Consider the following 16,055-nt stretch of genomic DNA (forward strand, 5'->3'; position numbering starts at 1 on the left):
TGTCAGACTTAACTAGCTTGCTGTCAGAATGTCATGTCTCATGGTGATTCTTTGCTGAAAGTGTATATAATTATGTCTATATTTTTCTCACATTCTAATGAGGTATTATTATCTGTTCAAAAAGAAAAGAAAGAAAGAAATAATAGATTGAGAAGTGTTGCACCTGAGAAATCTATGGTTACTTCTAGGGATTATTATTTTCATGAGGTTTACATGCATCTGTCATTGTAGAAGCTGCTTGAGTGTTTTTCCAGGGACAATGTCAGACTGACTTGTCTTTAGTTTCCTGGTTCCTCTTTCCCAGTCTGAATCATGGCACAATATTCACTTCCTCTGATCATCAGTTACTTAACCAATTTTCAGTGCCTAGGAGGCCTGTGGATAATTGACAAAACATTCATTTTTTTGCTGCTGGTTGGTTGCAATTATAAATTTTATCTTTTTTTCTCTGTCATGTCTTCTTTTAAATACTTTCTAGGAGATAATGGATATAAATTCTGCTAGAATATCAGCAAAAATTATTTATTGTCTTAGATAGATGTAATCCATCTGGTCATGAATATTTATACTCATAGAAGATCATTAAGTTTGTTTTCCATCACTATTTTTAATCTATCTTAGCTAAAATCCTGCATATTAGAGCATCTTTTCATAGTTTTGTATTGGCACTGTGCCAGCAGAGAAATTACTATCTTTCTCATACCACTTATTCTGTTCCAATTAACATATCCAATCATTTTTAAAAAATTGAAAAGCAATTGCAGGGAAGCCATATCAGGAGAATTACATTTGACATGATAACAGTCTTCGTAATTCGCAACCTACATATGCTGGGAGAATTTGCCATGAAACTTAAAATCATCATTTTCCATACTTATTCAGAGCAATTCCTTTGGGATTAACTGGATCTCCTTAGGAAATTATTGGTGGCAGAACTTTGTTCATGAATGAAGTATTGTCTTGCACTGACTCAGAAATAAGAAGGTATGGATACTTTTAATATTACTAAGGCTTTTCAAATGTCATGTATTTGAGAGAACTATTGGTTGAATTTAAATTGATGACCATGGATGTGGTTTAAAGATGTGCATCAGTTAACAGATTTCAAAGGGCTTTTAAATTTTAATTCTAAATAAGAAGATTTTCTGAAGTCACTCACGGATAAAAAGCTATGTTGCAGGTAATTATGTTCAAAGATCTGTCTCCATTTTTTTTCATTTTAAAGCAAATTAACTTCATTTGCCAATGTGTGGCATGAATATGCATACTGTTACCTTTTTGCATTTCTCTGAATCTTGAAATATTACTCTTATTTTCAGAAAATTAAACAAGTTGCACCCAAAAATTAACTTTGAGCCTACATTTTGAAATGCATGTTTTGAAATAAAAGTATGTCTAGAAGTATTTATGAAAAATCATGGGTTTGGATACTATTTTTTAATGGATAAAAATACAAACACATCATGGAACTGGCTGATTAATAAGCATATGAAAACACTGCAAAGGCTAGAAATGTTTTATGCCTCTTCCTACCTTAGTTTTTAGGTAATAAATTATTATGGTAACAATAACATAATAGTCTTTTTCCATACAGAATTCCTTTTTTTAAAAAAAGATGCGAAATGTTATCTACTTAGATTATATTTCTAAAATACTTCCACTAGGGGGCATTTTCTTATATTTCTGTATGAATTTTTTGCTGTGAGACCTGGATTAGAAAATGGGGAAACTGGAAATCCTTACACATTTAGCTGTATAGCTTTGATTTTCATGGGCTGCTAAACTGCCTTTCAATGTTGCAGTCCTTAGACTATGGAAGGAATGTGGTTTCACAATAGAAGGAGATTAAGGAGTTCTAGAAAACAGAATTGCCTCATGAGAAAGGCTCCTAGAAAGAGGACCAAGACTTCTGGAAAGGGGATTGCTCATTCGTTTGTGTAGTCTGACTTTCTCTCTTTTGCCAAGTAGTTTTACAGTTTGGAAAGACATCTACCTCTTCAGTAAAGATAGTTGTACATATTATCACTGAACTGATAGTATTGTTGTTGCTCATTTTAGCCTTCTTTCTCAAACTGGTGAACCCTCATGCAACCAACATTGTCTATCTTGTTTGAGCAGAAGTCTGATTCTTTTCTGTACCTCATTCTAAATACATCAATATGCCAAGTTGAGAGTTCTGTAAAAAGTCGAAAGTTTCCTCCATATGTTATCCAGTATCTTTATTTTTAGAGAACATCAGCAATTTTCAAGAATAGTCTAGCACTCTGTGGATTAGGGTAGTATTATACATGTTTATACTACCACTAAATTCCTGCCTTCCCTCCTTTCATTTTCTTGTATTTCAAGACTGGAGCAATATCCAGTCTTGCTATAAGCCTGAGAGTCATCAGAGGAGGGAAAAACATAATGATGGATGACGTGTAAAAGCTTAAAAGAAATTAAATTCTCTAGTATACATTTAGTTTGAGGCTTTCTCTTGCATATTGGTTACAGGAACTATCACCTGAGGAAAGAAAATGAAGCTAGAAAAAAGTGTATTAACTAAAATCCTAAGTAGAATTCTGAATTGACTGACTCCAAAAGGATGGGTTTGCTAAGGAATCTTTTATCTTTTCATTTATGGGACTGCATACAGTGAGCAGTGCTGGCCCAGGGTAGCAAAAATTATGAATCTTATGTACTGGCAAAATATGAATATCTCATATCCTAGAATGGCTAATTGCGGTGGCTTACCATTCCATCAGTTAATAAACCAATCTGGATGAAGGAATGGGTATATTGTGAATGGCATATTGCAAAAATTTTGGGAGGGAGGTTGAGGCCTTTTAATGGATGAAAAGAGTGCTCTGAGAACTTACAGCATCTATTTTGTTCCTTAAATGCAAATAAGTACATTGCTGCAAAATAATCAATTTTTTAAATACAACTATTTGGGAAATCCTTCAAAGAGATGGTTGGCACTTGCACTTTTGCAAATCTATTTTGAAAGGGGTGGTTCTCTTAGCTGATATATTTGTTAACTTTAAAGAAAACTTTATTGAAAGGTATAATATTTTTGGAAAGAAATAGATTTGATAAGAAGCCTTCAAGTTACCTCAGGCATAATCCGTTAGACATATCAGACTAAGTTATAATGTGATGTCTCTGTTTTTCACATAATGTTCTTTGTAAAGCCAATTCATTGTAGTTTATAACCATGTTTTAATTCAGCCTGGGAATCCAGCCAAGAAGTGCAAATGAATATACAAATAATGGCAATAAGTTCACTCAAAATGAACTCTATGCTGCCTTCTAACCAAAAGATTTTGGAATACATGCAGATTGGAATGAACTGCAGAATGGGAAAAAATCTTGACTTGATAGTATAAGTCAGGTACCAAAAACATGTTGTTATTTTTTTCCTATATGTTTAGTAGGGAAATAAGATGGTTATTTCTCAGACAAATTAAACATCTCCACCATCAGGAGATTCTGATTGACTTAGCATGTTTTTAACAGTTCCATAATTAAGTGGTTCAGTGTTCCTTCTTTTTGCATACATGTATCTTTCTGGAGTGTAGACAACAAAGCCTAAGAGTAACTTTCCTTTCTTTGTCTCAGCTTATCTTCTCTGCATTCTTGCCAGTATTTGGTTCAAGGGTCTTCACACTTGGCAAGCTTAAGACTTGTGGACTTCAACTCCCAGAATTCCTGAGCTAACAAGACTGGAGGAGGAATTCTGGGAGTTGAAGTCCACAAGTCTTACAGCTGTCAAATTTGAAGACCCCTGATTTGGTTCATGATGACTCATCTCCCACAGTCATACTATTGTGGAAGTGAGCAACATTTAAATTTAGTAAATAAATCTCCTAAGTAAAATAAAATACTCCCTGATTTAGGAGATAGTTTGGGTAGATAGATGACCAGCAAATATTGATAAACAGAAAGAGGAAAAGTGTGTTTTCCCAAGAGCACTACGTGTATTTTTTTTAGTCAACCTAATCTTTTGGAATAAGTATCATCTGAGCTCTGCATTTGTTTTGGCTTGGATAGAGTTACTCCTGCTTAAAACTGGAGTGTGTCTTGGCAGCAGGAAACCATTGTGACAAAATAATATTAAAGGGAAAGACATCCAAGATTAGAAAAGAAGCCCAACTGATTTCATTTTTCCTTAAAGTTACAGTACATTCTATCTCTTTTGTTCAGTTTGAAAAATGCAGTATTAAGCATCCACTTCACATTATCTGTGGGATTCTCAACTTGCTATTATGACCAGAATGAATCTTCATGGTAGACTAAATCAGAGCCCAGCACAATAGTTCAGACTGTGACATCAATTCTTTTTGTCTGTGTTTCAAAAGGGTCACTATTACAGACTGGTGAGTTCTGTAATTAAATTACTAAAGAGTGATTCATTATACCCTGTAGTATTTTTTCATAAGCCATTTCTTCTAGACATATTTTCTTCCAAAGTGAATGGTGTATGATTTATGGCCCTTACATAGACATCAGAGATTGTGTACATTTGCTATAAGCCTATACAGTGGAAATGTATGTTCTTCTACTGTCCATGGAATGAGCATAAACACTGGAAGAACCTCTAATTTTATTTTCTGGAGAATAGAGGCCACTTCAAATCTCTCCCTCTGCATTTTGAATTTTTGATATGTGAGCTTGTAGCTTTAATTATTCTCCTTTTGCTAATTTCAAATTCTTGTACAACGAGCTGAATGTTCTTAGTTTGCTGTGCAGGCGTCACTTTACATGGCTTTTGGTTCATTTAATTTGTTTTTCTTCAGCCAAGATCGCACTTCATTTTTCTATCTTGTTGATTTTAATATAATGGAAGAAGGACCTTTAATGGAAGGACCTATAACACTGAGCAGTCAGGATCAGGTCACAATAATATTGAAAACAGAAGAAGGGGGATTTTAAAAAATTTGGCAGAAAAAAAATCACAAAGAAACATAGCTTAAAACTATAATATTAATTTTTCAATTTTTAAATAGCTTGCTGTTCAGTTGTGGTAACCAGACAATTCACTATGATTCTAATTCAAGCCATACCCTTGTTTTGTCATCCAGTTTTGGGAAGAGTTGCTTTTGAGAGCAGGACCATATTGCAGTAGCTTCCCGCTTTGGAGAAGGCCAAGGCAGAACTATTCTTGCAAAAATATTAGTAATATCTGGTATAGTTTATCTCATCCCTCAGGACACACATAGAGAAGAAGTCTTGCTTAAGACAAGATGTCAGCTATGCATATGTCAGCATGCAAGAAAAATCATATTTCTACTAGAGTACTTTATGTTAATTAAGCAATTAGAAAATAACATAAATGTGATTCATTCTGCATATGTAAGATAAAAGTGCATATGAAAAGATGGATGCTAGGGATTTTGCATGAGATTATTTTCACAAATAAAATTTCAGTACAATGACCTTGTTGAAGGAGAAGAAAATGAGATGATCTCAAACATATAAATATGATCTTCCTAAAACTAGTTCTTTTTAAAAAAAATATCAATGGAGTTATTTCTGCTTATGGTTGGGGAAAGGACTTCTTGTCCATCCTCCACTTATTAGTCTTTTTGACTGACAACCAATTTACCAGTTGATTGTATTAATTCATCCTTTAAGATGGATCCTTTAAGATCCATCCCTTAAAATGTTGAATTGTATTTTGCAGCTATCTTCTCAGGAAAAAGAGCCCCTTTCTACTTTTCTTTTCAGTATCTGCAGAGTTAACTTCAAAACACATAATCTGCAAAAACAATTACACTTTATTGGCTTGGTCTCAGACTATTTGAAAGCTGAGTTGGGGAACAAATAAGCACTGGCAGACAGAGGTGTACTTGAGGAGAAAATGCAGGCAAATCTGGCAGCAAGAACCAAAAATTAAAATTGGATCAAATACCCCATTGTTGATTCATCCGTACTTCAGACCATAGACCAACAATTATCTTGTCTTGTGTTTTGAATGTTCTGGAGATGCATAAGATCACTTATTTTCTATTTACTATGAATTGCCACATAGACACTATGTGCCCCTAAGTCAGATTTAAACAACTTGTATAAAACTTTTTTCTTTTTTCCTGGCTCCTCTTTAAAGTCCCGACCATATGGAACTGAACCATACATGCATGCATCTTATTATTCCTTTTAGGAGTAAACAACTTTATCCAAAGTGTAGAAAACAATAAACACTCATAAGCAAAATACATTAAAGAGATAAAATGAGGGGATACAAAGTACAGCTAAATTAAACTATATCTAATTTAAATTGAACACCATTCACAATACCTTACATACAATTCAATCCTTGCAAACAATGCTTCGCCTTTGTCTTTCTGGGGTTGTCATTATTTCTACCCAACTCCAACTTTCTGCATGTTTCCCTCCTCAACAAGTTCAGACATTCTTCATTTATTTGTTTTGTGACTCAACCCTAACTCATTTTTTCTGCATCCCCTATTTCTTATACACTTAGTGTCATTTACATTTGTGTTCATTTATATTCATTTATCTGCTACTAATTCTTGAGTGTATCGTTCCTTGTTGTATCAGCATGATAATAAATGTACACAGCTATTTTTACTTCTTTGAGCATGTATTTCATTCCTTACTATAAACTGGCATAGTTTCAGCAATAATATGTCAGTGGAGTTCTGAGGGCTGCAAAATAGAGGCTTAAGAGTCTAATTTAAATCTAACAGTTTTGTTCCTTATGCTTTCCATCTTGTAAATTTGCAGGATTCTTTGTTTTTCTCTCCATGTATATGTATACATTCAATATGTATGTGTCATATATGTGTGTACATGCATGATGGTTATCTTTTGAGAACTGAATGCAACTAAAGTTCATTTTAATGTGTGCTGGTTAATGTACATTTAAAGTGACAATAAAGCTTTATTCTGTTCTGTTGTATTATTCTATTCTATTCTGTTCTATTCTAATTCAGTTCCTATCAGTTCCTGGCACCCATATCTCTGGAATGTAGGCAAACTCAGTTTTGGTCTTTCTAATTAATTGCACAATTCCTATTTAAAGGGCTTGATTTTCCCTGAGAACTTAAACAGTGTTAAACAGGGGAAGGTTACTGCAAAATCCCATTCCCTCCCCACCCCACTAACCTGCTTTCCTGCTCCATTCTCCTGTGCAGGGCAACAAAAGAAGATCCAGCTGATCAGCTGGGACTTTGGAGGCAGAGAATAGATGGGAGTGGGGCAAGTCAGAGGTGGGATTTGCCGGTTCTCTGAACTACTCAAAATTTCCGCTCCAGAACTGGTCAGAACTTGCTGAATATCACCTCTGACCCCAACTCATTTCAAGAGGGTAACTGGTGTAACATATGAGCCCTCCCCCTTTCTAGTGCTTCTTGTGACTTGTCCTGTAAATGTTTGGAGCCCTTTTTTTTTCTGAGTTCACCATCCTGGCAGCTGCTTCTGCTTCTCTGGTAGAACTGAATTCTCTAGTTTCAAGGCATCTGAAAGGTTGTCAGGTTGGAGAAAGTGAGCTTTGATAATACTGATAGATGTTGCAGAGATGGATGGATAAATAAAAGGGTAGGATTAATCACTATGACTATATCCAAGATCTAGCTACTTTCAGTTCATGTAAGATAGCATTAAAAGGACAGTAAATATCTGAAAAGGTAAAACCATGAATCTGTAGTAGAATTATGAAAATAAGTGAATGTAGTTGTAGTCTAGGATATAAAAACATTTCCAAAAAGAGAATCCTATGTTGTATTACCAGTGCCGCATATATGAACAACCAGCTCAGGATCAGAATTTTTAGTTGTTTGAAAAGAGATTTGCATAACATAAAACTATTTTTTTAAATAAGATTTGCATTCTTATTTAAGCATTTTTGTATCCTTATCCTCTATATATTTGTAGATGCTCTATAATGGTGTGTTTTAGTTGTGTGTTTTACCAGCTATAATCATCAGGCTAGAAAAATAGGACATTCTTGGAAGCAAATGTGGATTCAGATTACTGTCTTGCTTTTGGGAGTGGCTATCTCTGATCGTCCAGTTTATTTCTCTGTGCAATGCAGCTTTCTTGGTTAATTGGCAGTTTGCAAGATGTGCTGACTTCTCTGTGGGTTTCTCATTTATAAGAAACATTTCCAAATGGTTGACTGTTGTTTCCGTTACTCGAGGCGTGGCTTCAAAACCAGAGAAGTTGTTTGAATAAACTTAAGGAGCCAATCCTGAAAGAAAAATTGAAAGCAAACGAGAGAGAGGGAGGGAGGGAGAGAGCAGGTTTAGCTTTGTAAGATACTGCTTCCATCTTCTTCTCTGAGCTTGCTGGCCAAAAATAGAGGTGAGGCAGAGGTGTGTGAATGGGGGATGTTCAAGGAGCTCCTGGCTGCTTCAAGAAGTGGTGTCGGCAGTTTGGTAGGCTGTATTCTGCTCTTCTTTCTGCTATTTCAGTGTTGAGAGAAGGGGTTGGATGCAACTGTGTAAAATAATGCTGATGGGACTCTGCAGGTTTCCTGATAACTTGCCCATAGAGTAAATTGTGTTTTAGTATGATTGCTAAAGAAATTAGCAAACTGGCTCATAATGGAGTTTTGCTTGTAGAAAACATGTGGCACTACTTATGGGGTTGTCATATGGATCTAGTATTAAATATATGTGAACTGTTTGAACTGTACATTTGGATTCTTTGGGGCTGTAAAGTATTAATTGCTTACTATGTTTTTGCAGATTTTATAATTAAGTTTGATTTTCATTCATTTTTACTGTATTGACAAAAATCTCCAAGTGACATAACTTGCCAGTTTTTTAGAATTTTTATCTTAGGTTATTAAGATATGAAGGTACTAAATTAATCCTAAATTACTAAGATTAAAGCCTCACTTTAGAAACAAAAGTAGGATATCAACCAACAACTTAATAACTTTGTGAACCAAATCTAGCACTGGTTAAGCAGGCACTACTAATAACATTTTTTTGGGGGGGGGGTAGTTTTATCTTTCATGTATCAGTTCACTAGTTCTCTCAAAATTAATCCCAAGTATATGAAGTTTTGCCTGTAGTTTTGATCAGCAGAAACAAAGGAATTTTCTGCTACAGTGTTGGTGAGATGGCACATGGAGCTATTGTTACATTTTTTTCTGGTAGGTGTTGGCTGCAAAGTACATTCAAGTACATGAACACTCCCTGGCTGAATCTGAACTTTTTGCAAAACTGTTTACATAGTGAAGTGAGTAGACAGGTAAACATCTGAATTTAAAGCAATTTTGGAATGGTAATAAATATGGACAAAAAGACCCAGGACAGATTGTTGAACATGCCTGGTTTCTCAATGTTCCTTGGTCATGTTAAATAGTGGAACCCCCTAATAATGTGGTTGCCTTTGAAATAGAATAATATTTGTGTTGTTATAGATATGCCTCTATTAAGTGGACTGTTAGATAGTACTATGTCCAAATTAAGAAATAGTTTTATGAGAATGACAGTTTTAGAATTGCAGGAACAGAACAGAAAGGAAGGAACAGAAACTGCCATCTGAGCAAAATAAACTGTTTCTGCTCTATGACTGTAAAATTTTCTGCATGCTTTCATTCCTACTTCATAAGGCTAAAGATAGAAACATTTTTTTATTTAAACATGTAAATATGTTATGAAACAACTAAAATGTAATCAAAAAGCTAATCTTTGGTATCGTTGCCTGATTTGTGAATAATTCAAATAGATTTGTTTTTTTATAACCTCCTCATTTTGGATGCAGCAAAAATCAATATAACACCAACTGAAAAATGCACTCCCATTTGAATTTGGTTGCATGGAAAAATCTCCAGGAAGAACAGAAAGCATAACTGAAAATGTCATTGGAGGGAAAATAGCTTTGAACTGCCTATTTAAGGAAGCCATTTCTTGCAAATAAATCTGGTCTCATACAATTGTACATGGAAGAAGCCTAAAGGCATTTTGCTCACCCACAAAAGCATGCTTGACTAATGAATGGCCCATGATTTGTCAGGACTGAAGATGTTTGCTTCATGACTAAAGCCAGTACATAGCTCCCTTTCCACTTCTGACTTCCTTTTATTCCTTTTACTATATGATGGTATCTTTAATTTCCTGCCTTTTGACATTGGAGTGATCATCCTGTCTGACAAATTAGCATTTCTTTTTGTGATCTGTTAAGATTAGAATGCTTTGTGAATGTCTGTGCAAGGTAGAAAATACTTTTAAAAAACATCAAATAATGTTATTTTTTCTGCTTCACACATAGATAAATCTACTAAGGGTATGAGTTGTCCAAGTTCCATGAGTAAGTAAGTTATCCACATGATTTAATTAGGGCATCAGTCAGAACCCTGACAGAGTTTCTGCTATATCTATTTTTCACAACTACCACTATCACCATCAATGACTTATCCTACCAAGTTAGTACGATAGTTATGTCAGTAATAGAGCTATCCCAAGATGCTTTACAAAAAGGGTACACATTATCCTCATTTATTCAATATCAAAGACCAAAGCAATTGGTAGGAAAGTTGTTACATGTTTATTTTATTTTGCTGATCAACTAGCATACCTCTTTTATGTCAAGTGAATAATAGACAGTAGGAATAATCTTAAGAAATAGGAGGAAGAATCACCACTAAGGCAATAGTCAAGTAAATAAAACCTGAACTTGAGGCAGCAATATAATTTGAGAAAGAATTTTAGACATGACAGTCTCTAGTTCTTATTAGGATAAAGGGACGGGGAGATGCATTCAGTCCTGTAAGATTCTGTTACTATATTATTGCAATATACTGTTACTATACTATTACAACTACACAACTCGATCAGGGCAAAGCAATGGATGCAATCTACATAGACTTCTGTAAAGCCTTTGATTCAGTGGTACATGACAAACTACTCCTAAAACTAAAATCTTATGGTATCTCTGGACACCTGCATAACTGGATAGAAGCATTCCTGTCAAACAGACAACAAATGGTCAAAATTGGGAGCGTCCTATCAAATTCTGTACCTGTCAACAGTGGTGTCCCCCAAAGCAGTGTTCTAGGACCAATTCTCTTCATACTCTACATAAATTACCTCTGTGGTCATATTAAGAGCAACTGTGTTCTCTTCGCTGATGATGTAAAGCTATTCAACATCACAGACAATACTGCTACCCTTCAAAAAGACCTCAACTATGTATCAGAATGGTCAAACAAGTGGCAACTTCAAATATCAACAAATAAATGCTCTGTCTTACATATTGGCAAAAAAAATCAGAAAATAAAATACAAGCTGAATAGTTAAGACCTTGTTGATGATCCATACTCTGTCAAGGACCTTGGAGTATTCATCTCTAATGATCCAAGTGCTAGAGCGCACTGTAACTACATAGCCAAAAAGTCATTAAGAGTTGTTAACCTAATCCTACATAGCTTTTTCTCTGGTAATATCACACTACTAACTAGAGCACACAAAACATTTGCTAGACCAATACTCGAACACAGCTCATCAGTCTGGAACCCACATTACGTATCTGATATTAACACAGTTGAGAAAATTCAGAAATATTTCACAAGAAGAGTTCTCCACTCATTGCAGAATACCTTATGCCACCAGACTCAAAATTCTAGACCTAGAAAACCTTGAACTATGCCGCCTTCAATCCGATCTAAGTATAGTATATAAAGTCATACATTGTAATGTCCTATCTGTCAATGAATACTTCAGCTTCAACCATAACAATACAAGAGACAACAGCTACAAACTCAAGGTTAACCACACCAAACTTGATTGCAGGAAATACGACTTCAGCAACAGTGTCTGGAATACTCTGTCTGACTCTGTGGTTTCTTCCCCAAACCCCAAAAACTTTAACCTTAGACTGTTTACTATTGACCTCACCCCTTTCCTAAGAGGTCTGTAGGGAGAGTGCATAAGCGCACCAATGTGCCTACTGTCCTTGTCCTATTGTTTCTTTTTATTTTTTTTATATGTATCCATTTCATGTATTCATAACTATGTATATACTTATACCTATTATCTTGTAAGCGTTTACAAATCAAATCAAATAAATAAAATAAATAAATAAATAAAAGTTGTATTAGCATTGTTGTCTGATCTGCCTCAAAGGCTGGCAATGAGATACTTAAATTCACAAGACTTATGTCCTGTTTAAGGCATGTAGTTCTTTCCTTCAAGAGAACAGAAAGTTCCCAAAGAACAATTGAAGAGCTGTTGGTCATCATTGTCCCAGGTGCTTCCCGTGTTGGCCATGCCCACACCTGGTTTAGCAAAGGTGGAAAAATTCACGATATGTCACGTGATAATGCCATGACAACGTGAGTTTGATGTCCCTGGTTTAAAACATAGAGGCCAAACATTTTCAAGTTGGTAATGTGTGATACTAGTTCAATGATGTCTTCACTGCCTTCATATTTTCTGATTCAAAGCGCTTCAATTTGTGCCAAACCACTCAGAGGAAAAGAGAGACATTTGCCAGAACTGAAAAACATAGTTGTCAAAATGACAAGGTAGAGTGATGGTTGTTGTATATATGTGTCACAATAGCCTGAAACCTGGAAGGCTGCTTATATATAGTGGTCTTGAGATTAAATATCCATATTGGAGGATTGCTCTTAATTCCGTTGCAAGCCATTTTGTAATTCTGGACATCCTCCCAAATGAAATCCATTTAAATGCTCATGTGACATTGTTCTGAAAAAAACTCCTATTTTGCTACCTTATAGATATTTAGACTAAGTTTATTTTTCTGTTATACCATGCCACGTATTTTATTACTGTTTAGAATTATATTGTGGTTGCTAAGTGTTCCTTTCCTATATTTTATTTCATTTAGAATTAATGTTAGGTTTTTTTTTTCAGTAGTTGCATTTTATGTTATGTTGCCTATTGTTTTCAATATTGTCAATAGAAGAGTGAGATATTATGCTACAGGATCAATGGTGGTATTCAGCCAGTTCGCACCGGATATGGCAAACCGATAGCAAGGATTTGGCATGGGTCGACGAACCGGTAGTTAGTTCTGGCTGGCCATGCCGTGATGCAGTCACCTGGTTGCTGCTGGCTCCCTTGCCTCACCCGTCCAATGGTCGTTCACCCGGCCTAACGCTTGCCCCTTAAGGTATTTCTTTCTTTTTTTCCCTCCTGACAATCAGCTGTTCATACAATTAGCTGTGCTGGGATTCCCCTTGCTGAGTTCCAGGAAGGCAAAAATGGAGGGAGCGGCTCAGGGCCCCCCCCTCCATTTTTTGCTTTCCTTAGCCCCAGAGCCTTCTGGGAGCAAAAACACCTCCCTAGAGCTCTTCGGAGGCCAGGAAGGTCCCAAAACAGAGCGTGAAGGGGTTCTGCATGCCCTCCCATGCGCTGTTTTTTTTCTTCCTGAGCCCCAGAGGAGCCTTCTGGGAGCAAAAAACCCCCAGAGGCTCCTCTGAGGCCCAGAAGGCCCCAAAATGGGTGGGGAGTGGCTCCAAAAAAAGCCACATCCACCCAGTCACGTGGCCATGCTCACCTAGCCACACCCACCAAGCCACGCCACAGAACTGGTAGTAAAAACATTTTGAATTCCACCACTGTTAAGATGTTAGAAAAGGACTGGAAAGAGCCAGTTTCTCTCAGCCATGAAAGTTTGTATTTTCTTAGCTGATGCTGTCCAACAGGACTATTGTTTTGGGAAGAAATTAGCTGTACAGTGTACATAGCCTTTACTTTTAGAAGAAAGGTGGGATTTAATAGTTACAATAGCAACTGATCCTTTTTTCTATCTCTCAGCTATATGTACTGTATAAAGTTTTGCTGTCTTAAGTGTGTTGATTTGATAGCTACAGAGAATTAAACTTTGTTCAGAAAAAGAAAGCAGCAATGTGATACACTTTGCAGCTGTTCTGACCATTTGCCAAAATTACTTAGCTAGAAATAAATGATTGAGTATCTTACATTAATAACTTTGTTTTCATAACATGCATGTTTTCCTCATGCAAGAGAACTAACGGCTTAAAATGGGTTAATTCTGATGTGAACTTAACATTCAGGTGCAGTGTAATGTTATTTTTTCAAGGGTGCAGTTTCTGAATCATCCACCATGTGTGTTACGATAAAATGCAAGTAGATACTTCAAAAAAGTTCAGATATCTGAACACTATTTGTGCAGTGTTGTTTTGAAATATAAAAGTTAAAAGCGGAGGAGAGCAAATATGTTAATAAACACATAACTAGTAATATTTAGAAATAACAGTCTATACCAAATTCTTACAATATTGTTCTATTTCATTTCTCTTATTCTCTTTCTAAACTACTGTGTTTCTCCAACAATATACCCCCCAATAGGAAGACCCAGCATGTTTTCTAGGCATAAAATGAAATTAAGCCCCTCCCCCCAAATTTAGGCCTATTTTAAAACATGCAAAATGGGGGGGAATGGGGGGAGGGACTTGCTGTTAGGAACGCACCGCGGGCAGCCATGCCTCGCCACCAGCTGCTCCTAATGGGCAATCAGGGCGCAGCACGGAGAGCTCCCTACTCCCGCCAAGCACCTTTGCTGCAGAACCAAGACCTTCAGCGCCTGCCGCTGCTGCTTCCTCCACTGCTGTTGCTTTCCCATCTACCCATGCCGCCGCTGTGTTTGGAGCTGCCGCTTCCATGTTTGGGGCTGCCACCACATTTGGAGCACCGCCACCACTGCTCCAAATGCAGTGGCAGCTCCAAACGCAGAAGCGGCAGATCCAAATGCGGCAGCATGGGTAAAAGGGAAAGTAACGGTGGTGGAAGAAGCAGCAGCAGCGGGCGCCAAAGGTCTCGGGTCTGCAGCAAAGGTGCTTGGGAGGAGTAGGGAGCTCTCCGCACTCCACCATGATTGCCTGTTAGGAGTGGCTGGTGGCGAGGTATGGCTGCCCACAGGGCGCTCTAGGCAAGGATGCAAGGGAGAGAATTAAGTCACCCCCAAAAAGATGGCCGAGCCATTTTTGGGAGCTCAAAAAAAATAAGGCCCAGCCTTATTTTATGAGAAACACGGTATAGGGAATAGAGCAATTACTATTATAGTAAGTTTTAGCAATTACTGATAGAAGTATGGAAACATTTGTAACAGGTATTTGACCTAAAGCACACATAACAGAATGACTGGCATAAATCCCCCAAAAGACCAATTGTTAGATATGCTAGATTTGATTATTGATCTATTGCCCAAAATGTAAGAAACAGTTTAAACCTTCCTCTAAAAAAGATAACATGTTCTCTAGTCAGCCCTTAAATTTTGGACAAGTATTAAACTTTCTTTGAATGACGGACAAAAAGAATTACTCTGAAATGTAAATAGATCCATTATGTGAAATTACTGTTGTTTGAAATTTTGTGTGTTTCCTGAATGCATCCAAAATGAAAAATGTGTCCCTTGCATCAGAAAGGAAAAGGGAAAGAAGGGTGAACTTGGAGTAGAAGAACTTTCTCTTGGACAAGGCTCAACAAATTGATTTATTTTTAAGAACTGATTGTCTGTCATTGTTCTTTAAGAAGAATGTTTTCCCCACCAAACTCTTGTATAATCTAGTGACGATCTGGCTGAATAGCTGTAGAAGGCTGCTAGACTAGGTAAGCAATTTGTGAAGCCAAGAGTGAAGCCATTTGATTTTGAATGTGTGTGGATTTGGAATGCGGACCTTCATTATAATTTTAAATTGTCTAATTCTGTAATTAAAAGAAGAAAATAGAACTGATGGCAGAGATATGTACTTAACCTAATTGATGATATTTATCTTCAGTGGCTGTTCATCAGCAGAAAAGCAGGAATGAGCTCCATAATTAATTTCACCTATGCAGAAAAAAGTTTATAGAATCCCCTGCAGCTGGGTTTTTTTCCCTCAGGTCCTGCATGCAGATGTAAAGGGTGGAGAAAGAATGAGAGAAAAAGAACAGTTAGCCTACAAAATATTTTGGTTTCTGACAAATTAAATCCTTGCTTCATAGATAGAGAATTTTGCTTAAATGGCTACACAATTTGGGAAAGATGGAAGGACCAGGCAGTTCACCTGATGTTTATTTATTGAGAAAGTTTTCTCTGAGGGAGATGCAGTGTTGTAGACAAGCAAAATG

The 16,055-nt window shown here is 36.4% G+C and overlaps 1 protein-coding gene across 11 annotated transcripts in view; it reads left to right on the plus strand.

Annotated features, from left to right (window-relative positions):
* SH3PXD2A (SH3 and PX domains 2A) overlaps nucleotides 1-16,055 on the plus strand; it is a 227,394-nt gene that overhangs the window by 172,113 nt on the left and 39,226 nt on the right. Inside the window, exon 1 of one of the 11 annotated variants that reach the window (XM_026704726.2) lies at nucleotides 8,219-8,381. The exons of the other annotated variants lie outside the window; for them this stretch is intronic. Within the exon in view, the coding sequence (XP_026560511.1) occupies nucleotides 8,327-8,381 (55 nt within the window). The 5' untranslated portion in view covers nucleotides 8,219-8,326. Of the gene's footprint in view, nucleotides 1-8,218; nucleotides 8,382-16,055 lie in introns of those variants that run through there. 11 annotated transcript variants of the gene reach the window in all.

The sequence above is a fragment of the Pseudonaja textilis genome, chromosome 4 (assembly GCF_049901715.1).
Source record: "Pseudonaja textilis isolate UNSWEBS1 chromosome 4, rPseTex1.2, whole genome shotgun sequence".
NCBI lineage: Eukaryota > Metazoa > Chordata > Lepidosauria > Squamata > Elapidae > Pseudonaja > Pseudonaja textilis.